Genomic DNA, 26,066 nt, shown 5'->3' on the forward strand with positions numbered 1-26,066 from the left:
TATTCCCTGGTTTTGCTCTGGTAGGTTCTCAGTGAATTCAGAAGAGAAAAAAAGGCTGATGTTATAATCTCTCTGACCTAACAATCTGTTAATAATCAGTTAGACAACCCATTAAACTACACCATATGTTTTATAAAAGTGGGTGTTTAACACTTGTGCCAAATTTCTCCAAAAATATTTAGAATAGTCCTCAGGCAGTTGACTAATGTGAACCAAACAGGTTTTATTTCCTGATAGATTTTATCCAACAGTATGATGAATACCTCTTCCAAATGAAAAAGCAGGGGCTGTAGTTCCCAGCATGCAGAGGGCCTTCAAATAATACCAAGATAATTTTTGTTTATAACTCTGTGCCAGACTGGCTTTGTTGATATGTTCCTAGTTATCTTAAGACCCTATTATCTCTTCTCATGCTTATCCTTTCAACAGAGGCACTTGCTGCGAACATTATAGTTGAGGGAGAAAATAAGCTATTTTTCTGTTCAAGCCATCTGTCTAACAAATTCAGCATGGTCTCTCTCATTTGCTCCTCTTTTAAGTTTCTTAGACACCTTTGGGATATTTACTGGACAGACAGGACTGTCTGAAAGGCTTTTTTTTTTGGGGGGGGTATTTTTCTTTTGGGGGAAGGATGTTAGGAGCCTGCTGAAACTACAGAGGAAATAGTTTTGCCATTCAATTTTACTTTATGACATGACAGAAACCAAAATGCTTTTCTGCATGCCAAATAGGGAAAACAAATTTCGCTATGAGTTTTATTCACTAGAAAATTTGATTCAGACCCACCAACACTACTTGTGGATTTGGCCTGGGCTAGGCACATAGGTTTCGTGGATTCTACTTTTTCAGGATATATTCACAAAATCAAGAATGTCTAGGAGGAGATGACAAGGAGACACCAGTTCTCTCTTCTGCCTGAGGAGCTGTGAACCTTTGTCTTTCAGAGGAAATACCCTGAAGACTGCATGTTTGGAGAACTCTCCTTGAAAGTACTTCAAAGATCATCAGATGAATAGGTCACACGGGTGTTTCCTACCTCCTGGGAAGATGGGAAGTTTTGGTTCCCCTTCCTCCTTGTTGATGTGACTTAAATCTAGCCCAGCATTCTGTTACTTTGCTGCTACATACATATTTCTTGCTACAGGAGCAAAACAGACTGTTTTGGGCCAAATATAAAATTTTTATATATGTTATTTTTCTTTGATGACTTAAAGTCTTCTTCATGAGATGGCTGAATCAAAAGACTGGTCCTTGATATGGTCCCTTTACTAATCAGAGGAATCATCAGTAGTGAAAGAATTAATCCAGACTCAAAACACACTTCAGAAAGATGATACATCCCTGACTATTCTCTCTCATACAAGTACCAAGCTCCACTTATCAGATTTCATTCATGTAAAGTGATCATCTTGATTCAAAGGGGAAAGCAGCAGTTCTGAATAGTAATCGAAGCAAAGGCCAATAAAGGACGGAGTCTTTATTGTATTTTAAGTACAGAAGTTTTTAAACTAAAGCAGGAAATGTATCCTTTATGCAATCAGAAACACTTTTTACAGCAAGGACTGAGAAACAGTGAAAAGCATCCATTGCTATATATGTTCAGAATAAGAAATCACAAAAATGGAAAATAACCTCCCTCAAATGGGAAATAATCTCAATAATTTCAAAACCAATCTCAGTAGTATCAATCTTTTTTGTTTTAGTGACCCACCTTCCATGGAAAAGTAATGAATTTTTTTGGTACCTATTCCTTTAAAAATTTCACAGAAGTGCTGTGAGAATTGCCATTAGAAAGGACAAAGGATAAACTGTTAACAGGCACAGTCTTTAGGGGAACGCTAATTTCTAGGAGCCCCTAAAACCTCAGTTATTTACTAGTGTCACCAGTTGCCACATACCCTGCTGAAAATAAATATGCACAATTATTTCCTGGACTGCTTTATTTGCTTAAAATACTCTGATTTTATCACTCAGCTGCAATGTCACCGTTTGTTCACAGGTCAAGATGAGAAATAAAAGCACAAGCAGTGAGTTGCAAAGATTCTATGTGGTTCAAGCAGCAGATGGGTTGCTTTCTGAAAAAAAGAATCTGCCAACTGGCAGGAGAAATGTTAGACTGGAAAAACAATATCTCAGTTTTGTGGAGACAGCTCCTGCAGTGGCATTCATTTTTATCACAAGATGGACTTTGTCTCACCGTCAGCTCTCAGCTGCAGCACAGGGAAGAATGTTTTTTATCCACTCGTTCTCTCTCTCACACACACACATCCTCAATGTCACTATAATAATTCTTTAATATTAAATCTCATATTAATATTAATTTGCTCACATACTCTGAATTTATTTAATTTCCAGGTACCAAACCTTCAAATTACAGTTTCTCAAGTAAGGTTTAATATGCAGGTACTTTTTAATGATTTGAAACCTGCAGTGCTGTAAGTGTGCTTAGCGATGAGTTTCATTGTTCAAAAGTCAACATTACTAGGAGAGTATTTTACTGTAATTTAAATGAGAATTCACACACAAAAATGAATTATGACTTCAGCAAGGCTTTTGGCACTGTCTCCCATAACATCCTCATAGGTAAACTCAGGAAGCATTGGTTAGATGAGTGGACGCTGAAGCGGACTGAGAACTGGCTGAATGGCAGAGCTCAGAGGGTTGTGATCAGTGACACCGTCTAGTTGGAGGCCTGTTTCTAGTGGTGTTCCCCAAGGGTCAGTACCATGTCCAGTCTTGTTCAACCTACCATTGGTGGCCTGGATGAAGGAACAGAGTGTACCCTCATCAAGTTTGCTAATGATACAAAACTGGAAGGAGTGGCTGAAAACACCAGAAGGCTGTGCTGCCATTAGATAGATGTGGACTAGCTGGAAGGTGAGTGGAAAGGAACCTAATGAACTTCAAACAAAGGTAAGTGCAGGGTCCTGCATCTGCGGAGGAAATAACCCCATGCACCAGTACAGGTCAGGAGTTGACCTGGAAAGCCACTCTGCAGGGGACCTGGGAGTCCTGGAACAACTTAACCATGAGCGAGCAATGTGCCCTTGTGGGCAAGAAGGTAAATGATATCCTGGGGTGCATCAGGAAAAGCGTGTCCAGCAGGTCAAGGGAGGTTATCCTCCTCTACTCTGCCCTGGTGAAACTGCATTTGGAGTACTGTGTGCAGTTCTGTGCTCCCCAGTTAAGACAAGGAACTTCTGGAGAGGGTCCAGGGAGGGCTGTGAAGATGATTAAAGGACTGGAGCACCCCCTCTTACAAGGAAAAATTGAGATAGCTGGGCCTGTTTAGCCTGGAGAAGAGAAGAATCAGAGGAGATCTTATCAGTGCATATAAGTATCTTCAGGGTAGATGTCAAGAGGATAGGGCCAGACTTTTTTCAGTGCTGACCAGTGACAGGATAAGGGGCAATAGGCACAAACTGAAATACAGGATCTTCCATCTGAATATGAGGAAGAACTTCTTCCCTTTGAGGGCAGCAGAGCACTGGAACAGGCTGCCCAGAGAGGTTGTGGAGTCTTTTTTGGGAGATATTCAAACCTGCCTGGACGTGATCCTGTGCTACCTGCTTTAGGTGAACCTGCTTCAGCAGTGGGGTTGGACTACATGATCTCCAGAGGTCCCTTCCCACAACAACCATTCTGTGATTATGTGAAAATGTACATTACTACATTTATTGTGGTATCTATTATTGGCTTTCAACAATAATGGCTTACATAAGCATCTCAGGCACTGAAATATCTTGCTCTGCACATCTGCTTATGTCTGGCCCACAGCCCGTACTACTCACATTTATAAAGGAATTTGGAAAGAAAAGAACAATAAGAAAATCTAAGAAAAGAAGAGGAGGGAGGAGATTCATCTGAAAATGCTGAGAATATTATTAATAAGATACATGTTCATAATGAGTTAGCACTTTGAAAAAGGGCAGCATTTAAACTGAAAAATCAAAAGGCTGAGATAAAACACCTTAACAAAGAAGAGCAAAAGTAATCTCTTTCATAAAACCTGTGAATCTGTAGAATTATCACTATCAGTAGATCTATTGAAAATTAGATTCTTAACCACAAAAGAAGCCCTTTACACCTTTCTGTGGGAGGGTATCCACTTGCATACAAGCATACATGTAGACTATCAAAACACAGGTGAATTCCTAAATTACTTCTCATTTGTTTCACTTTCAGACTCTAATGAGAATTTCATGACAAATGTCTGTATGCTACCTCCTCATGTACAAACTCACATAATTTTGCTTTGGAAACTGTCATGGTTTAAGTCCAGTCAGTAATTCAGAACCATGTAGTCGCTCTCTCACTCCCCCCGTCTGGAGGTATGGAGAGGAGAATAGAAAGAATGTAACTTCCATGGGTTGAGATAAGAACAGTCCAGGAACTAAGGTATAACACAAAACCCCTACTGCTACCACCAAGAATAATAATGATCAGGGAAATAACAAGGGAAGAGAATACAATCACTCACCACCCACTGACTGATACCCAGCCCGACAAAGCAGTGATCTAGCCCTTACGGGTAACTGCCCCCAGTTTATATACTGGGCATGACGTGCTGTGGTATGGAATACCTCTTTGGTCAGTTTGGGTCAGGTGTCCTGTCTCTGCTTCTTCCCGGCTTCCCCTCCTCCCTGCCAGAGCCCGAGACTCACAAAGTCCTTGGTCAGACTAAACATTACTGAGCAGCAACTAAAAACATAAGCGTTATCAGTGTTGTCACCAGGCCGAAAGTAAAAAACACAGCACTGCATCAGCTACTAAGAAGGAGAAAAATGACTGCTACTGCTGAATCCAGGACAGAAACTCAGTTGTTCTCATATAAACCAAGATTTCCTACTTTCATTATTGTCTATTTCATCACTTTGCAAACAAAATATCTTAAAGACGACTCAGAGCTTTTCCTGTGTACAATGAATAATGAGTCTATGCCTAGCTTTATATTGCCTTTATTTTAAGGATTTCCAGAGACAACAAGAAGAGTAAACTCCATTTGAGAAGCGATTTAGCAGAGAACATATTTTAATTCTTACTCAGCTTCTGAGATGGGTTGACATAGCTGAGGATGAGTGGAAAAGGTGATTTCATGTTCCACCAATTCATGGCCCAGTCATTTTCAGGCCAATTTCAGACATAGTAAAGTTTCATTGAGGCTGCTTTATCCTAAATTGACTTTCCCTAGCGCTAATCTGATTAATCCAGTTTTACTGCTGCAAATGGATGGATTAGTATAAAGAGATCAACAGGGGAGTTAAGAAGATAGCCTGGAATATTTCAGATTCTCTTTTATTCCATTAATTTGTATATGAAAACACAAAATCAAGTCAGGAGTAATTTCCATTAAAAGTTATGTAAGTACTCAAAGTATTCATATGCAGTTTCTGAGTTCAGATTCTTTCTATTTTGATTATTTAGCTATATGCTGTACCTAAAGTTTGTTCTAAGCACAACAGCAAATAAATAAGCACAACCATGTAGGAAACATCTACAGTCTTGTACACCCTACCCCTCAAGTTATTATTTCCAAGGACTTCCCTTTTAGGTTACTGTCACTTTGACACCTTTAAATCAATCTCATTGTGTTAATATTAATCCTAGATCCAGACCATGAAGATGACAGGATTCTCTCAAGATACAGTAGGTAAATGTATTAGTGCTGCCAAAACCTTGTTCTTATAATGTCCATAGAAATAAATCTCCAAAACAAAGTGTTCTAAAATATAGCAACTTGGAGATTAAATGATGTGTTTGGTAACATTTGGTATTTTTATAATGATCCTACTAGGGAAAATATGTGGAAAAAATGAAAAAGGATATTCCTATGAAAACCTGAAAATTAACTAACAAATCATATAATTATCTGATTAAACATTTAAAATAAAAAATATGACATTGAAAACCATTTTCAAAAATGAACCATCACAATCTTTCATATACAATGAATATATTTTATGCTTAAAAATGTAATGAGATAGAACAAGAGGACTGTAGATTGATTACATGGTGTTTTTTAAAGAGTTTCTCAGTGTAATTGGAGTAAATAGCAAAATTAACTTTTCATTTTTCCTTACCAAAATAAAGGTCCTTCCTATCTTGCACCACACTATCCATTTTGCTAAACTACAGGCTGAGGTTTATGCCACCTCCATAATACAATATCAACTATAATATACATAAAATCAACCAAACATTTGTCACTGATATCAGGAAAAAAGTGGAGCCAGGAATTTTCAGTGAAGGATGTCAACTCTGCAAGTTAAAACTTTTCTTTCTTCAACTTTCAACTGCAAAAGTCTCTTATAATGTATAACTCCAGAAAGCCGTTGAAAATGAAAATAACTAGGAGGAAAGCATTTATTAGACTCACCAGTGTATTTTATAATACAGATAGTGTAAGTGGCTGATTTAAGTAACAAGGGGAAAAAAGAGAGTTGACATATCCTGGTCATATCCTACTGGGGTTAATTCACATTAAAATCTGACAATCCATTTTATGTTTACAAACTATTTCTCAGCAACTACCTTCTGAAAAATGATGCAGCTTTTGAAGTCCTGAGAGATATTGGAAAGCACTGAGGAGCAATTAAGTAAGCTAAGGTTAGAGCTGTTTTCTTTACTGAATTTCATTACACTGAGAGGTCAAACTATTTTGTTGCATCTCAGAAAGAAAATGTGTCCATACTCCTTATCACAGAATTTGTTGACAGGGTTCTGATAAATTCAGTGACATAAACATCATTGTCTCTAAGTAAATAAGTTTCCTTCAGCTTAACCTATGCAGACAGTATCATTAAATATGTGGAGCCTTCATGAATTTTTCAAGGAGACCTAATTAAGAGGTATGCTTTAATATGCATGCACCTTATTTATTAGCAGGTTGTATCGTACAGCTTATACTGTACTTACCTGTATAATTATGTTACTATAGCCATAAAGATATAGACTTTCACACCCTACTTGTACACTGCTTCCTCTTAAAATCACCAGAAATTATTTTTGCCATAACTGTAGCCTAGCTTCATAAATGTAGGCACCCCCATAATAAAGCTCTCATACATTAATAAGCCATTGAAAGAGACCCCAGAAACATCACATTCCTCCTTCATTAGATGACTTAAAATCCAATTCGGAATATAAATGGAAAAAAAGACAAACCGACAAAAGTTACTCAAGGGGTTAAAAGTACTTTGTGGAATGTGTGCAGAAAGAGGAGAAGAGGGACAAAAATAACGCTCAGTTTGTGAGAGTCTCTCCAAGCGGAGGTTTAAAACCTGATACTTAGCAAAAACGGTCTGAAATTGTGTCTCTGTAGGGCATTTTTAAAAAGAATCCATTAATAACATGTTTGCTGTTGTTGAAGTGTCTATTATGCAGCTCAGGCTGTGTGAAAGCCTGTCTCTCCACAAGAGAGGTATGACAGGCTTTTTGGGAGGGATAAGAGATGGCTGAAGATGGATATGTGCTGCCCTGTTGACAAGTGGTGGGGACAGGCAAGGAGATGGATCAGTAAAAAATTCCATTAAGTCAAGAAAAACACAACTTGCCCCCAACATCACCTCTGATAGTTTCTTAGACCAGCTGCTTCCCCAACACCCTACTGAGGAACAAATTGCTTTCCTAGCAGGACATTTGGACACTCCTGCATTAATAGATATGGATCCCAGCATGCCAAGCCAAGCAAGAAGGCAATTTAATATGAGCAACACTGTCATCTCAATTTAGGACAACAGTTAGGATGCCCTACAGGGCATTGCAACAGCTTCTAGAAGCACACAGTGCAAGACATTCTGTCTGTCTTAAGGCTATAGAAAGCTGGTATTTCTAGTAAATAGCCAAGCCAAGGAGAATGGAAAATGTAAATGCATAGATGACAACAGCATTGTACTGTCTAGAAGCATCAGTTTCAATTCAAAGGGCTTTCATTTCTGTGGAGAAATGCAGCAAAATTTTCAAGGAAAGAAAAGAAAAAAAAATCTCGAGAAGACAGGAATAACAGCAGGTTGCAGGCATTTTACTTTTAGGTAGAGGAACATTTCAGAACAAAAAATTTGCCAGTTCAGATAGCTGTCTGGCATAAATGCTCACAGTGCTAAGTAATGGGAAGGACACAGATTTTTAATATGCATTTTCTGATAGTGAATGCTTCTAAAATCTGTGGTTGTTTTCAGTAACGTGCTGTTACTTTTGCACAAGTGTGCTCTTCATTGCAATCTCCACTAAACCTAAATAGGAAAATAGTTTTCAAGTGCATACTTGAAAACAATGGGCAGTGTAGTGGGGCAAAGTCTCCATGACTATGTGGAGAGAAGGACTGGGGATTTCCTGAGTTACCAGCACCTGCATTCCTGCAAGTCTTTTGTAGTTTGGTGAGGCAATGAGTCTTTGATTATATGCAGTAAAAGAAGGATAAATAGTGGGATCATCTGATAAGGGAATAACAAGACTTTTTCTGAATCTGACTCTTTAGGAAGAAAACCTCCTCCAAATATGAGGAATACATTTTAGGATTAAGTGGTGTTGCAGACAGACTATATTGGAAGGTGGCTTTATAAAGAAGTTGAAAACAGGGCTGTTGGGGGGAATTTAGAGGTGGCTATGAGAGAAAGGGAGTGAGCAAATGTGTCATCACTGGAAAACAGAGGTTTTTCCTGTATGCTACACACAAATATCAGATCTACATGATAGATAAAGCAAAGCTATGACCCTTTATCTGGACATCTTGATCAAGGATGCTTTAGAGAATGTATGTCCTATCAACTATCTATCCCAGTTTTGCAGAGCAAACTCTGTCTGACTTGATTCATCACCAAGCATGATTCAAGTATACAGTTATTCAAAATGTTTCCATCACCAATGCAAGCCCATCTTCCTGATGGTCATCTGTGCATGACAGTGCACACTCTTGGTACAAGTGTAGAGTTATACATGTCCAGATGTTTAACCAGTATCAGGAAGATATTACAGGGAGATTTGCTTCCCCAAGAAAGATATTACCAACGCCAGATATACTACTTCAAATGTTCTAAGTGAGCATGGATTTTCACAGAAGTGCTGAGGGTGAGACTTATCCTCTGTCTTCAGGAGACCTGTTCAAGGTCCCTTCTCTGACTGGTTCATCTGCAAACCATACAAAGATGGTATGACCAGAATCGGCAGCATGTGTTGACCACTTCCAGAAGCAACTATATGATGTCTGGATTGCTACTACTCTGACAAAATCAGCAGCTGCTATAGAGGGCCAAACAATTTTTCAGTAGTGGAAGCAGACGGGGCCTTTCTGACTACAATTCTCTATGGTCCTCACAATTTTCTTTTAAAATGACAAGGAAAGAGAAGGCAAATTGCAAGCCCACTGCAAGCCAACTAATGATGCAAGGGAGCTTTCCTCTTTGAGAAGAAAGAGAATGCAGATAATTGTTGACTGCAATGCCAAAAATGGGAATCCCTGATTCTACTGGTAGCTTCACTGCTTGAACCTGTTTCTGGTCTCCTATGTGTCACATATATTAGTCAGATGGTGTCATTCAGTGTTCCATATCTCTAAATTGATCTTGTGTAGAGTGAAGAATACAGGTGTGTGGAAGGAGAGATTTTTTTTTGGAAGTCCCCCCAAAACCCCAAAGCATTACTAAGATTATAAGAGTAATTAAAAGCAAAAATAGAGAAAGACATCAAAATATTAGAAGTCACTGAGTTAACCACCCATGAAATTATGCTGTAAAACTTGCTTTCTTCAATCTTGACTAATCTTCGTATTCCAAATGACACTATATATGCCAGGAAACAAGTTCTCTGTGCTGCTGATACTGGTTTATATTCCCCATTGCTTTAAAGTACATGGAATGAAACAGCTCTCTGAGAAACTAATTCAAAGTGGTACCCACTTACTCTAGATATGTGGTGGAGCAAGTCAAGACACCAGAAAAAAATCTTCCAATTTCCTTCACTGGCAAACCCCAACTGAAAAATGTAAAACCAGAAACATCTGAAGCTATGTTTTCAGAGTATTTCTAATAATGAAAACAATGAATTGTAAATTTCAGTAACAATATTTTACTGGAACGATCTCATGGTATCTCTGTCGCTGTTTACAGGGCTCACTTGTATGCACAAGAACAGAATGTTAATGTGAAGTTACTCCATCCCTCTGTCCTTTAATCTTATTGATAGCACACTTGATTACCACTATTTTCAACTCCTTGATCCACAATCAAGTGGTAAACAATGCAGTACAAGTTCTAATGATATGACAGGGCAACTAAGATGATTAAGGGAGTGGAGCATCTCCCTTATGAGGAAAGACTGAGGGAGCTGGGTCTTTATAGTTTGGAGAAGAGATTAAGGGGTGACCTTATTAGTGTATATAAATATATAAAGGGGGAGTGTCACGAGGATGGAGCCAGGCTCTTCTCAGTGGCAAACAACGAAAGGACAAGGGGTAATGGGTACAAATTGGAGCACAAGAGGTTCCACTTAAACCTGAGAAGAAACTTCTTCTCAGTGAGGGTGACGGAACACTGGAACAGGCTGCCCAGGGGGGTTGTGGAATCTCCTTCTTTGGAGACATTCAAAACCCGCCTGGACACGTTCCTCTGTAACCTTATCTAGGTGTTCCTGCTCCGGCAGGGGGATTGGACTAGATGATCTTTTGAGGTCCCTTCCAATCTCTGACATACTGTGATACTGTGACAGCTACAATTAAACTGTGCTACATGATGGTGCCACTGAATGAGATACCATACCTGCTTAATCTGACTGTACCTATCAGGTAGCCTTTGTTACTTTAAAAAAAAAACACTATTAAATGAAAAAGAAACCTGGCAGGATTAATCTACAGCTTTTAAACTGTTTTATTTTTTCTTCACTATATGATATTTTCAAGTTTAAAAGAGTACAAAGGAAAAAAGCTTTCCAAGACTAGTCACAAGAGATCAGACCTAAAAAAGCTAACATTTTCTAGGAAAGATTCTTCCCACCTGAGTGAAAACAGCATAGCATACAAGGAGGTTCTAGCATTATTACGGTTATTAAGCCGTGTAAATTGCTTAGAATATCAAACAATCAAAGCAGACTATCAGACAAATGAAAATAGCCAATGCCAAAAGTGACATTAAGGCAAAAGGAAACTCCCAGTTAAGATTCCCATTAGCTTTTTCCATCTGCCTGATGAAGTTTAAAACAAGTCATAACTTAATCAGAAACAATTATAATGTGACATAATTTTGGTAAATATTAATATCATATTTCCATATCAATATCTGTAAGTGCAAACCCACCTTAATTCGTTGAAGAAACTTTGAAAATAAACTGTCTCCTGATTGCTGTCACTCAAATATTTCTGCAACTTCCACTTATTTTAAGCTGTCTTTGGCAATGGCAAAACCTCCCATAATGTTAATATCAAAACAGATTAAATAAAAAATGTGACGGAACTTGATTTTCAAATTTATTTGGTTTAGGTGATTATTTTAAACAAGCCCCACAGGACAAGGAAACTCATGTTTCCTTGCAGTCCTATAAGCCTAACACTGTTGCTTACTAATCCTCTCAGCATATTCAAATAGAAAGGTTTGGCTACATAAGTTTGAAAAGCAGGAATACATGAAAAATTTGATGACAAAGTCTCATTGCAACTGTATAATGAATACTAAATTAAAATGGAGGTCTACAAAAGGGATTATACTATTCAGAAAACGGAAATATCCTCAGGTAAAACGCCATAGAAAACAGAGTTGTACTACAGGAATACCTTTAAATGAATTATCTTTAAATAACCTTCTCTGCTGCCTGCAAATGTTTCAAAATCCATCTTTTGCTGCATTGTGTATATGAATGTGTAAAGACACAGGAAAGCCTCAATGAAGAGATAAAACGGAGAAACAGTGAAAAATGTCTTCAACGAATTCATGCAGCAGGAACGGGGTTATTTAAAAACACTAATAATAACACTCAAGGAAAATGCTGTGTTTGAGAGGACTGTATAAGGGGAGAAAATAAACCATACACAAATAAAGGTAAAAGAACACATACACACAACAAATAAAAATGCTACATGAATAGCTAACTGCTGAAGAACCAATATACAATAAATAAAATATGAAGGGAATTAAGGGAATCTAACTGTACTCAGAAGTTTTAAGATAAATATGAAGTTTTTACCACAAAATTGAGGGTATTTTTCTGTTTTAAAGCAGAGTTAGTTGAAAACTGTCAAAGACTGAAAGACTTCTTCACTTGCTTAATAGCATGTCTAAAGGCTTTACTTCAAATATGGGTTTTACGGAGACCCACATTTAGATGAGAGGATGAAACCACAAGACAATAATAGAATTGAAGTGGTACAAAAAGGCACGGAAAACTTACATGCATCTATACACATACAGAGCACAGGTATGCATCACTGATTCTGAGAAAGACTCCTACAAGGAGCTGGTTCATCCAAAGAACAGAGTGAAACCAGAAAGAATTATTTTTAAAAGGTTGAATGCTTCCTTCCTCATTAAATGTCCACACTGATTTTATGACATGGTGGCTAGTTTATTCTGTGTTATCATGAAGTATCAGCAGTGTCATTTCATAAGCAGGTGGCTATTTGAAGGAAAAAGATTATCTAATCAGTTTCTGGCAGTGGGAACTCACAAGAGAGATGAAAGAACTGATGTCACTGTAAGCTAGGATTTGCTTTCTGTATAGCAGTATTTCGAAAGCCAAGAGGGATGTGAACTCCCTTAGGTTTAGGTATGTTAGTTGCTGACAGCATATAAGCATTCTGCAATACTGCACATATTAGATTTTATCTTTTTCAGCTGGCTTTTATTTGGGACTTTGTATTTCTAGAGCAAAGTCTGCTAGAGACTGGAATGAGCAGAGTCAAGCAGATATAGAGAAAGGTGTTGACTGTGCAAAAACAAATGGTTTGAGAAAAGGGTAGAAAGAATACCCTTTTCTTGGATAAGGAACATATTTAAAATTGATATCTGCCTGTTTTAACTGAGTCATAACGTCAGAAATGAAAATAGGGCCCACTGCTCAGGTTCGTGTTTCCTCACTGTGCATTTAATCTGTTATTTTGGATCAGGAGAAGTAATTTAATGTGATTTATACACCTCAGTCCAGCATTTGACACTACTATTCTCTTGACTTCAGATCAGACTGTGATCTTTTGCAGTGCCCAGATCAATTTTTGCTGTCTCTTTAAGCATGTATTCTCTCATAACATATGGATGCTGGTATTTGTCTAAGTATAGAAACTTTACATTTATCCTAACTGAATTGCTTTCAAGTTCCAAACTGTTTGCTATCCCCTTGGTACATAGCCTATGCAATTTTAATAACCTTACACCATAACCATTCATCAAGGCATCAGAGAAAATATTAAAACCTGTCAACCTCAGGACAGATTTGAAACATCCCTCTGCTTTGATTGGAAAATGCTGACAAATAGTCTATACACAACTTTCCAACTAGTTACATATCCACCTAATAAAATTATCATCTAATCTTGTATTTCCTAATTTGCCTATGGGAATTTCATATGAAAATGTGAGGAGCTTTACTGGATTCAATACAGATGACATCAGCTACTTGTCTCCTACACACAAGTCTAGATTGATGTGATAAACTCTTGCTAAGTCCATGCTCCTTGAGGCTTCCTTTTTTTGTCCTCCAGGTAATTACCAGTAGTTTGATTATTTGCTACAGTTTTCCTTCAGGAATTCAAGTTAAGCCTACTGGTCTAAAAGTCTGAGATTTTTTTTTTCATCTTTTTAGATACAGGCTTCATGTTTTTGACTTTTTCAAAATCTTCCTTACCCATATTCTTAGATGTGACCATTAACGTTGTGGATTTTCTTCAGCCATTTCCACAGGAAAAACTCCATGAGGCCCAGCTGATTTGAAACCATGTCTCTATTCTGTCCTTTCCCCACTAGAACTGGTATTTTTAACTCTGTTTCACTGGCTTTAGCTCTGCTAACCATCTGAGCAGGTCTGACTTTTTAAATTAAGATTGAAAAAAAAACAAGTGAACTTTAGCCTTCTTGGAGATGTTTAATGATACATTTTCCTCTCCCATGAGGAGTTACCTTACAGCTTCCTGGATCTTTCATGTTCCTGTTTTTATTACTTCTTTATGGAAAACTTTCTGAATATTCTTTGGTAGATTTTATATTAAAAGTATTTTATTTAATGCTTTCCATTTTATGACTTTGTCTCTGGTTTTTGGTTTTTTCTTTTTTTTCTAGCTGGTCCTACTGATACAACCTTCTTAAAATTTTCACAGACTTTCTTACTTTTCAGGTCATAAAAAACATTGTTCAAGCAAGATGGCTTTCTCCTTACCTTTCCTAGTTCTCCTTTACAGGGAGATAATTTACTATTGTGCCCTTAATATGATTTCTTTACTGAAGCTCCCTCTTTCTGCTTACAGCTGATTTCTTAGTAGTTACCCAAGCTTGCTTACTTCTGCTTTCCACAAATCACTGTTTATCTCTTGCTTCACTTACAGAATTATGTTTTGTTTGATATTTTCATTCGCTTTTGTCTAGGGGAGTTACCCTAAAAAACTCCATCCCTACAAGAATCAAACTTTTTATTTCAGGAGTTGACCATTGGCCATCAATATGAAATAATTTCAATACTGTTTCTTTCTGAAACAAAATGAAGGAGAGAACATGTTTGAATTACACAGATAACATTTTTGCAATCAGGAAACATTTGCAAATGTTGTAGGGCAATTTATTTCTGTCATGTGTCATCTCTTCAGCAGGAACACTCTGCATGGGTTAACTGTTTTTGAATGCAGTTTTGAATAGTTATATGTCTCACTCTGAAAATAAAAACTGAACTGCTAGCTCTCTGTTGACTGAAACCATGTAAGAGATCTTCTGCTAATAATGTCACATCCCACTGGGACAAAAACTATTTGCACGGTTTATAATAAAAACAATTCAAAAACACTAATGTGTTTCCATGAAAGCTTGTGATGCATATTATGAAAACACCACTGGTGAGAACCACAGTAGCATATAAAAATCATTATTGTATTACATATTTATTGCTAAGTTTGTTTCCTCTTTGATTTATTTAACTCACCAATTAACAGTTGTTTTCGCTCCTTTGATGGGAGGATATGGTGAGTTACTAGCTCAGAAAAATGCCACTATTTGGCAGCCACATTTTTGCCCATCTCCAAATCTGAAACACTTTCCCGAATAACCTTAGGTAATTACTTAATGCCCAGAAAAAGCTTCCTGTCAGTGGAAAGGATTTTAAAATACGATAGCTGTAGATACCTGAAAACACAGGTTCCAGTTAACTCCTTCCAGGCTGTTCCTACAAAATGCAGGAGCACTCTCCAAGTCAAGACAGGGAGTGAGGATACTGGTGCTCCTCTGAGAGTTCTGAATATTCAGTAAGATCCCACTAGGTCTTCTCAGACCTCACCTTGAGGCTGGTTCCTTGTTGCCCTCATTTTACTATTTATTACTTCTCTATCTCCAGTGGAGATCTTACGGATTTGTTTTTTAAGTTGGTTTTGTTTGTTTGTTTGGTTGGTTTTTGTCAGAACTACTCTGCTCCAGAAGATTTTGACATAAGCATCTTTACCATAAAGATTAAGAAATTTCAAAAAGCACATTTAGGAGACATACAAGTAGCTCCCTAAACAAAATGAAGAAATAAACTTTGCATTCATTTTATTTTGAAGGGAAAAGTAAGTAGCAAAGTCTGGTAAAGCTTTCTTTATATATGATAATGTTGTAGAACATGCTACATGCTTTTTTTTTAATTTGCAAATGTTATTTAATATTAAGCACTGCCTTTATCTTGGTGACCTAAAAGTCCATCTTTTTTGATAAACCATTACAGATGTGCATAAAAGGCTTATCACTGTCATTATCTGGCATTACATATGTAAGTATTTTCACTGGCATAAAAGAGAAAATGGCAGAGATAAGTACAAAACATACTATTGCTATTTGATATTTCTTGATGGAAAAAACGACCAGCTTAAACTAGCCTCTTCTGCTGCTCACTTAATCTGAACCAGTGAGCCACCAGTACCTTTAAACCTTAGTCTTTATCTCTTCACTTTCAAGCATCAGTGGAATAGATTTTCTACCATGGTAGTGACTGTCACCCAATTTAATGTGAGAGCTCTTGGGAAAAAAAAAATATAATTGACTGATATGAATGACTTAATTTTTGAGAAATATAGGGATAAAATTGAGTTAACTGGGACTTAGTTATCCACCCATGATCTTTCGCCCTTAGCCAAGGCCTCCATTCACAGATATATTCTATTATCCTTATCACAATTTTCCCTTTATTTTTCCCTCAGGATGGTTTTATGAACACATACTGCATTCTGGTTTTCTAATATTTCCCGCTGAATTACAGTTGGTCATTGTTCTCCAAATCTATGTCTTTGCTTTTCTTTAATATTATTATTATTGTGTAAGGGATGTCTTATTTAATTTATTATATTTTCATTTTATTTTATTTTCATAGCCCTCTCTTGACTTTGCAACATTTTCTTTACTTCCTCTATTACAGCTTAGTGACCTTAATATCACAGTTAAGGCCGAGATGCAACTTCTATTCTAAACTTCCTTTTACAAGCTTATAACTTTTCCCAGATACTCTCTTTTACACTGAGGGTTTTTAGATATTCATGCTTTGTTAGAAGTGGATTTTGTTTGAAGCTTCAGAAGCTTCATCTATTTGTTTTGAATTGTCCAACATGAAAACATAGCAGTTTTTCGGCAATCAAGACAGTTTTCAGATGTTTCTTTTTGACTCTGATAATTGAAAATCAGCTTTGTTTCAGCACTTCAAAATCAGCTTTGATTGTGGAATGGTGGCTTTGCTATTTCTTTGAAATGGTTTTGAAATAATAAAGTTCTGTGTGTTACATCATTAAATAACTTACTGAAGTAGTAGTGACAAGGAAAGTTGATCTCAGAATAACCCTGTTCTACTTCATACTATTTTAAAGAGCTGTTTATTTTCTGTGAAAAAATGACATTTAGTTATATTTTAAATCTTTTTAATGCCATTTTCCTCCCACTTTTCCAGGAATGTAGCCTAACCAGATGCATTACAGAGTGCTCAGTCAGTCTGGGGTCTATACAGTATATGGAAATAATGCAACATGTGCAATGAAAAATAAACATTTCTCTTCTACTGGTGAAAAGACAAGCAATTGTTTTGCTTCATTGCACAGAGATACTGTTGCAATTATGAAAAGGTGCAGGAAGGAGCTTTTGCTTAAAGGTCTAGTAAGAAATCCTATATAGCTGTGAACACAAAAGGAGCGCTAGTATGCTGTAGCCAACTTCTTGCTTGTCTTCACGGAAAAGTTGTTCTTCAGTGAAGAGCTAATGCAGAATACCCCTAGTTTCCGTGGCCCCTCCCTATGGTATACTTGTACTCTGTATTTGTTGCCATTCCTTTTTTCATCACTAAGGGCTGCACAATCTCAGGAAGTAATAATTTTATGCCCTCCACATGGATAATGCTGTTGTAGACTTGAAAGAATGAACCAAGAGCCTGGCTGAGCAACAGAGACTTTACATATTTCAGAATCAAGGTAAAGCTGAGAAGAAATTACAGTATCACAGTATGCTAGAGACTGGAAGGGACCTCAAAAGATCATCTAGTCCAATCCCCCTGCCGGAGCAGGAGCACCTAGGTAAGTTTACACAGGAACGTGTTCAGGCAGGTTTTAAATGTCTCCAGAGAAGCAGACTCCACAACCTTCCTGGGCAGCCTGTTCCAGTGTTCTGTCACCCTCACTGAGAAGAAGTTTCTTCTCAAGTTTAAGTGGAACCTCTTGTGTTCCAGTTTGTACCCATTACCCCTTGTCCTATCATTGTTTGCCACTGAGAAGAGCCTGGCTCCATCCTCGTGACACTCCCCCTTTATATATTTATATACACTAATAAGGTCACCCCTCAATCTCCTCTTCTCCAAACTATAGAGACCCAGCTCCCTCAGTCTTTCCTCATAAGGGAGATGCTCCACTCCCTTAATCATCTTAGTTGCCCTGCACTGGACTCTCTCCAGCAGGTCCCTGTCCTTCTTAAACTGAGGGGCCCAGAACTGGACACAATATTCCAGATGAGGTCTCACCAGGGCAGAGTAGAGGGGAAGGAGGACCTCTCTCGACCTACTAACCACCCCCCTTCTAATACAACCCAGGATGCCATTGGCCTTCTTGGCCACAAGGGCACAGTGTCGGCTCATGGTCACCCTGTCGTCCACCAGGACCCCCAGGTCCCTCTCCCCTACACTGCTCTCTAACAGGTCGTTCCCTAACCTATACTGGAACCTGGGGTTGTTCCTGCCCAGATGCAGGACTCTACACTTTCCCTTGTTATATTTCATCAAGTTATTCCCCGCCCAACTCTCCAGCCTGTCCAGGTCTCTCTGGATGGCAGCACAGCCTTCTGGCGTGTCGGCCACTCCTCCCAGCTTAGTGTCATCAGCAAACTTGCTGATAGTACACTCAATTCCCTCATCTAAATCGTTGATGAATATATTAAATAATACTGGTCCCAGTACCGACCCTTGAGGCACTCCACTAGATACAGGCCTCCAACTAGACTCCGCCCCATAGACTACAACTCTCTGGCTTCTCTCCTTCAGCCAGTTCACAGTCCACCTCACTACCCGATCATCCAGACCACACTTCCTCAATTTAGCTGCGAGGATGCTGTGGGAGACTGTGTCAAACGCTTTGCTGAAGTCAAGGTAGACCACATCCACCGCTCTGCCATCATCCATCCACCGTGTTATTTCCTCATAAAAGGCTACGAGATTGGTCAAGCATGACTTCCCCTTGGTGAAGCCATGTTGACTGCCCCTCATGACCCTCTTATCCTTGATATCCTTAAGATGGCACCGAGGATAAGGTGTTCCATCACTTTCCCAGGAATGGAGGTGAGGCTGACTGGTCTATAGTTACCCGGGTCCTCCTTCTTGCCCTTTTTGAAGACAGGAGTGACATTTGCTTTCCTCCAGTCCTCAGGCACCTCTCCCGTTTCCCAAGACTTGGTAAAGATGATGGAGAGTGGTCTAGCAATGACCTCCGCCAGTTCCCTCAGCACCCGCGGGTGCATCCCATCTGGACCCATGGATTTATGGATGTCCAGATTGCTCAACTGGTCTCTAACCCATTCCTCATCGACTAAGGCAAACTGCTCCGTTGACCTGACTTCATCTGAGGTCTCAGAGGTACAGGGCTCTTCAGGACTGCCTCCGGCAGAGTAGACAGAGACAAAGAAGGCATTCAGTAACTCTGCCATCTCTGTATCTTCTGTCACCAGGGCACCCGTCCCGTTCATCAGCGGGCCTACATTGCCTCTGGTGTTAGTTTTATCTGCCATGTATTTGAAAAAGCTCTTTCTGCTGTCCTTGACCCCTCTCGCCAGCTTTAATTCCAAGGAGGCCTTAGTCATCCTAGCAGCTTTCCTACATCCTCTAGCAGCAGCCTTATATTCCTCCCAAGTGGCCAGCCCCTCCTTCCATGACCTGTAAACTCTACTCTTCCACTTTAGCATACCCAGCAATTCCCTATTTAGCCACGCAGGTCTCCTGGCCCTCTTCCTTGACTTCCTGCGTGTCGGGATGCTCCGATCTTGAGCTCGGAAAAAGCAGTCCTTGAATGCCAACCAACTATCTTGGGCCCCTTTACCTTCAAGCAGCCTTGCCCATGGGATTTCCCCTAGCAATTGCTTGAAAAGGCCAAAGTTTGCCCTGCTAAAATCCAGTGTTGCAATTCTACTTGCTATTCTACTGGTCCTACCACACAAGATCCTGAATTCCACCATCTCGTGGTCGCTGCAAGCAAGGCAGCCCTCAACCTTCACTCCTTCGACCAGACCCTCCTTGTTAGTGAGGATGAGATCCAGCAGCGCACCTCTCCTGGTTGGCTCATCCACCATTTGCATGAGGAAGTTATCATCCATACACTGGAGGAACCTCCTGGACTGCGGCTGAGTTGCTGAGTAGTCCTTCCAGCAAACATCAGGGAAGTTAAAATCCCCCACAACGACCACGGCCTGTGACTGCGTCAACTTTCTCACCCTGATCCGGTGGCCTGTAACAGACCCCCACAACAGCATCGCCCCTTCCAGCCTGCCCCTTAATTTTCACCCACAGACTCTCAACTCGCTCGTCATCTGTCCCTGGACAGAACTAGTGCATTGTAGCTGCTCTCGCACATTAAGAGCAACCGCACCACCCCGCCTGGCTGGCCTGTCTTTCCTGAAAAGGACATAGCCCTCCATGACTATATTCCAGTCATGTGAGCTGTCCCACCATGTCTCTGTAATTGCCACCAGGTCATAATCTCCTGACCTAACACAGGTTTCTAGCTCCTCCTGCTTATTTCCCATGCTGCGTGCATTGGTGTACAAATTCTTCAGGAATTTCTTTGATCACCTAATGGAGAAATATAAAAGCTTGAAAACATTTTTAATTGAGGTGCTCCTTTTAGTAGGAAAAAAAAGAAAAAGAGGTGTCATTATGTCTAAGTTCCAAATTGACATAAACTGATGCTTTCCATATTTGCACTTACACAAAACAGGCTTAAATCCCAAATCTCTGTTGCACTGTTTCAGTCTGTCATCAAACAACGTGAAGACCTGAAGTGCCACAAAAGCTGTAGATAGCACTGTTTTGTTTTTTTTTTTTGATCTATGTAAGCTTCTCACTTTATGAGCCTTGTGATTTACTTTTGAATTGGGCTATAGGCCAGAATTGCACCAGAACCAGACACATAATTAGGACATTTTTTCTTAGCATTTTCAACTGAGTTGTTTGACTAGCTAAGCTACAAATACCAGTCAATAGATTCCTTCTAATCTATGATCTTATTGTTCTGTTCCTATCTTTTTACTCCATCATTTCTCATTGATTAAGCATCTCTTGCATTTTACAATAATGTAGTGATACAATCTACAGTGTCTCGGGAGATCTTCATATGAAATTTCATACAAAAGGCAATAAATAGGCTTACTTTGATTTATATTTATTTTTCTTTTCATTTATAAGTGATTTTCTGCACTCAGATCATGTTTTTCTTTCTTGTTCAAATACAGAAAGTTTTTAGAAGATTGCTCAAATAAGTCTCTTGCTCAGTTAAAATCCTGCCCTTGGTGGCTGCCATTCTCAAGCAGCACATCCTCTGCTGATTGCATTATTATTCCCCTTCCAGTGATTCAGTGATAGATCTGTTTATTCATACCAAATCTTCCATTAACCGCCAGTTCTGCTAACTTACAAATGTATTTGTATTCATGATTAGAAACTGCAGTCAGTATGTCAACTGTAGGAAGTAGGAAATCTCAAGCACCTCTTTCTTGTGGTCTGGGACAGACTGTTATAACCAGAATATTTTTATCTGTTAACTGAAGGAATTACACATCGGTTTAAAATGGCTACTCTTTTCCATCATGTGCAAAGTGTCTCTCTCTATCATAAAAGGGAGAATAATCTTATCCTGTATGTAAGTGGAATATGAAGTCAGAAGACAGAGCTCACTTTCTCATACACGCAGAGTTAACTAGAGATTCCTATAACAGTTTATTTCTTACCTCCCACTGTTGTACTCCAAGCCCTTCCTGATGGGCCACATGATAAAATATTGTCTGCTGTCAGACGTATTTCTAGGCACTTTGTTGAAGAGGAGAGAAATAGTAAGAAAAAAGTAGTTCCAAGACCTCTCCAGTCATAAACTTCCATTATATTTAGGGCTTGACAGAATTATGAGTTCACCTAATATAATCTGAGCATCATAAGCTATTAAATATCACCCAGATACTGCTACATGGAGACCAATTATTTTAATTAGACAAGAGCACTTCAGTTATCAGGAGACTAAACTGTAATGTGCCACTGGCACAGACCAAAATAGTCAAATATGTCATCAAAGCCTGAGGCTCTTGCAATAACAAGGTACTTCTAGGTGAGAAAAGGCCTCAGTATTCCTGGAGATGGTGTGTCGCTCATCCATCAAGTTTGGCATGGAATGTCAAGTCCCTGCCTATGAGACCTGAGAGAAAATTTTGACATCTCTTTCAAATTTGGTGATCAATTTAATCCTGACCTGAGCATCAGAGTATGATATACTCATTGGTACCTAAGAAAAGGAATCAGTAAACCAGAGAAGGTACTTTTTAAAAGCTTTTTCCAAGTCTGTGTGCTAAAAGTAATTTCCAGTAAGTTGTGAACATGTTAAAATGTGCATATTTTTGCATTTAATCTACTGTAAAATGTTGTTCTCTTTCCACAGGTGAAGAAATTAGAAGCCAAAGTACCTTCAGCTCTGGAATCTGAATACTGAAATAGTGGCAAAGTCGAGTGTTTGTTACCTCTAATATGAAAATCCCTAGTACCCTTCCAGAGGAATGGTTGATCTAGCAGTTTAGAAGGATAAGATTTAGTTGATAAATGCTAAAATCAACTACTAGAGTAATTTTAAACTTTACTCCTATTTTATCTCAGCCTTAATTGCAATTTTAGCTCATTCCTATTTCAGACAAATTGGCAAAATTGGGACCATTTATCTTCAGCAAAACACTGGTTTACAAATCTCAGTCTAATCTGACTTACATTCATAGAAACCAGTTTTATCTTTGCTAGTTCCTAGGTCCACATGTCCAGATTTGACTATCTTTACAAGCAGGAACTGGATTTTACCCTAGTTTTCTCTAATACAACTTCCCAGACTCAAATACAGTGTTATTCTACTATCTGTGTTCTCATGCTATCTTACAGAGACCAGCAGCCTCCATCCCTTTATTGGTTAACTATGTCTTTTACCTACCTCCTTGCTAGTTCTCTGTGATTTGGGATGTAAAGGAAAAGGCAGTTATTGTTCTACCTACTGAACACATGCACTAAATTGATTTGGTCTCCATAGAAAAAGTAGTTGTTTTGCTTTTGCAAGTCTTATGAACTAATGTGATCCACGTTATTAATAGTGGAAACATTCTCTAGATTGCTTTATCAACTCACTGCTGACAGCTGAGTTTCATATCAGCCACCAGATCAATGAAATGCAGCATGGCGAGACATGGGCAATGGAAATAATGCACCTTGACAATAATACAGAGGTTGTTAATTATACAGTGCTATTATAGGTTAAATGTTTTTTATTAAAACATCAAGAGTCTACTGCATCTTAAAAAGCTCCATGCTTTTACAGTTAATTTTAAACCACATAAACTAGAAAAAAGCTGCAAATCCAGAAAGAATTTTGGTCAGCCTGAGAAAGCCTGTCATATTTTAGCAACAAGACAACTTGCTTAGCTGCTGAGGCATAATGTGTCAACAAGATGGAATTCCACTTTCTAAAGGCTAGAGTGCCCACTCAACAGAAGCAAGCAATACATGATTACAGCTTAGAGCTTGTGGAACAATGCTAGCAACTCAGTATTTAGCAATAATAGAAAATGTCTGTCTTATTTTCATTCCCCTTGAAAAAACTCCCTACACAATATTATGAGACACTCCCACTGTGAGTTGGTTTCTTAATCTCAGCAATATCTTCAGCTATTACTTTGTCCATGGTAATACTTTTCTGGTGAATTTTCTTAAAAGCAAAACTTTGATGACATACGGAACAAGGACAGATACCTGAAATATAATAACAAAGAGTACCCCTTCAATTTTACAGCGCGTACTAGATAGCAGCAATCTCCTATTTCCATTTTAGTGTTTTGCAAATCACACAAAGGTAAATTTGAAGGTCTTTTATTTTCTGAATTATTCTGCGTTTTTCAAAACACTGCAGCCTCTTATTTCTGCTTGTGCTTCAACATTCATTCCAATCTTAAAACAGAGGCAAAAATTCAAATCATTGTGCACACAGACCTTCTTCACCCATGACCTTTTATTCATCTCGTTATAAAATTAAAAAGGTTTTTTTTTCACTGCAATCATCTTCAAAGATTGTATTGAATTACCACTGCTCATCTTGACAATCTTCATATGTTGAAATATTTTCAAAGTTGCCTACTTTTTCTTTACATACATTCAAGATTTTCCTGGTACTGCTAATGGAGAAGCAAAGCACATGTCTTGGACCAAACATTTATACCTACATCTCTGTTTGAAAAGAAAGTCTTTTAGGTTAGTCAGACTTTCAAATTTTTGATCAGGCAACATATAAGGAATAATGTGCCAAAACTAGCCACAAGATGGATAGAAAGTGGACAACGAAAGTACACGCTGATCATGACAATACATCACATTAGAGCTGAACTTTAACACCAAAAGACTTACTTAAAACTGCCTTTCATTTCTAGACTGTAGTACACTTACAAACTCTCATGCACTTTAATATATACAAAATAGTTCTGAAAAAGTAATTGCAAGCTAGTTCAGATTCCAGGGGGGTATAGCTACACTCCCACAGAACTCCTATTAAGATATAAAACCCTAAAATAAACCCCATTCCAGAAGTTTAGAAGGACACAACCAACTCATAAAATCATGATTTGCACTATCAAAATAAAGTGGTTCGAACTTGCTGCTTGGAATTTTCATGAGTCAGATTTGTTTTCTCCAAACATTTTTTCCCAATTATTCAGTTTGCCTATATGCATATTACCGTGCTTAACAAAGACATCACTGATCATGAAACATGCATGGTAGGAAATGCATGAATAGGAGATAATGGACCGCAAAAAACAGCTTTGCAAACACCAGGAATGTATATTGCATATTGCACTTCTCATGTAACTATTTTAGAGTGTCCTCTATTCTATTAAGCTTTCTGAAAAGGCAGACAATTATTAATTCTACAAATATGTTGCAATTGCTTTTGACATATGCTTCCTTAGCCATGGAAGAAGAATGCAAGAAGAAATCAATGGGGAAAAATTGCTGGGAAGAGTGAAATTGCCGTAGGGATTTTGTTCTGTGTAATACAATGATCTAGAAATTCTATTTATAAGGAACACAAAGTATTTATATCCGTTATTTTGGGGGACTTCTTGCAGTCTGCAATGTTAAAATTTCACTTGTCTGAGAAGGGAACAAATGCTTAGTGAAATCTTGCTGTTCTTCAATGGCATGCTTACAGAACAGTAAATACAGTGTAAAAGAGGTGAAATAACCCCAAGTTTTGTGCTCCTTTTGCAAGGTTATAAAACTTCCTTTATCACTGCACATTTATTACACTAAGGTTCAGTATACACTTGCAGACTGGAGTTTTGCATTAGGAGATAGAATGAAGGGCCACAGAAACATCACTTGTGACAGCTTGTTTCTAAGACTGTTTAAATTGTCACCCAGACCTTGGGATAGTTTAGAGTTGTCTCAGGACTTCCATGAACCTTCAAGAGTCAAATCTCCTAGCAAGGGATTTTCAAACAACAGAGGATCTCTGCAAATATATCCTTCTTGCTTATTCAGACTATGATAGCAATGAGTAAACTCAAGAGGAAAAGACTGTCAGAGGGTCTATTTCCACTATCCTCAGTCTCCCATCTCACCCCATACCAGAGGAAATGTCAGTTGATACGGCATGCTGCATAATGTTTACGCTAATGTGGAACAAGGGCTGGGGTGCAAGTCCCTCATTAGTCAGTTATCTCACTGAAAGATATTGACAAGGGATATTTTGCAAGACAGATGAGCTGCATGTGTAGAAACAAACAAGTAGCACAGTCAGTTTTCAAGCTCCATTCTAGCCTACTTTTAACCCCAAATTATTTTCTTTAATATGTAGGAAATAATATGCCAGTATAATATAAAACAAGGCAAAAATGTTTTATTCATAGAGCTTTTGTATGCCTCTATTACCACAGCTCTTCTTGCACACAGGCCAGCTGGTACAATATGTACTGTCTTCTAGATTTTGTTGCTGCTTTCTCATATTAAATATGAGTTAGTAATGAAGGTCTGATGCATAGCAATTAAGGTTGAACAACAGTGTATAATAGTAGTATCTTGGTAAATCAATTAATATGTTTATGGCTAATGATAAAAAATATAAAAGATTAGGCAAGAGTGAGGGCAGTCAGTGGTACAGCGCATCTTTGGGG

General features: G+C 38.4%; 1 protein-coding gene across 3 annotated transcripts in view; it reads right to left on the reverse strand.

Annotated features, from left to right (window-relative positions):
- Positions 1-26,066, reverse strand: part of PRKN (parkin RBR E3 ubiquitin protein ligase) — a 722,549-nt gene that overhangs the window by 88,847 nt on the left and 607,636 nt on the right. The window contains exon 10 of one of the 3 annotated variants that reach the window (XM_061378741.1): positions 23,131-23,652. The exons of the other annotated variants lie outside the window; for them this stretch is intronic. Coding sequence (XP_061234725.1) covers positions 23,572-23,652 — 81 coding nt within the window. The 3' untranslated portion in view covers positions 23,131-23,571. Of the gene's footprint in view, positions 1-23,130; positions 23,653-26,066 lie in introns of those variants that run through there. 3 annotated transcript variants of the gene reach the window in all.

This window comes from Neopsephotus bourkii, unplaced genomic scaffold, assembly GCF_033783945.1.
Source record: "Neopsephotus bourkii isolate Nb327-2 ecotype Australia unplaced genomic scaffold, CSIRO-AGI_Nbou_v1 NB_1767, whole genome shotgun sequence".
NCBI lineage: Eukaryota > Metazoa > Chordata > Aves > Psittaciformes > Psittacidae > Neopsephotus > Neopsephotus bourkii.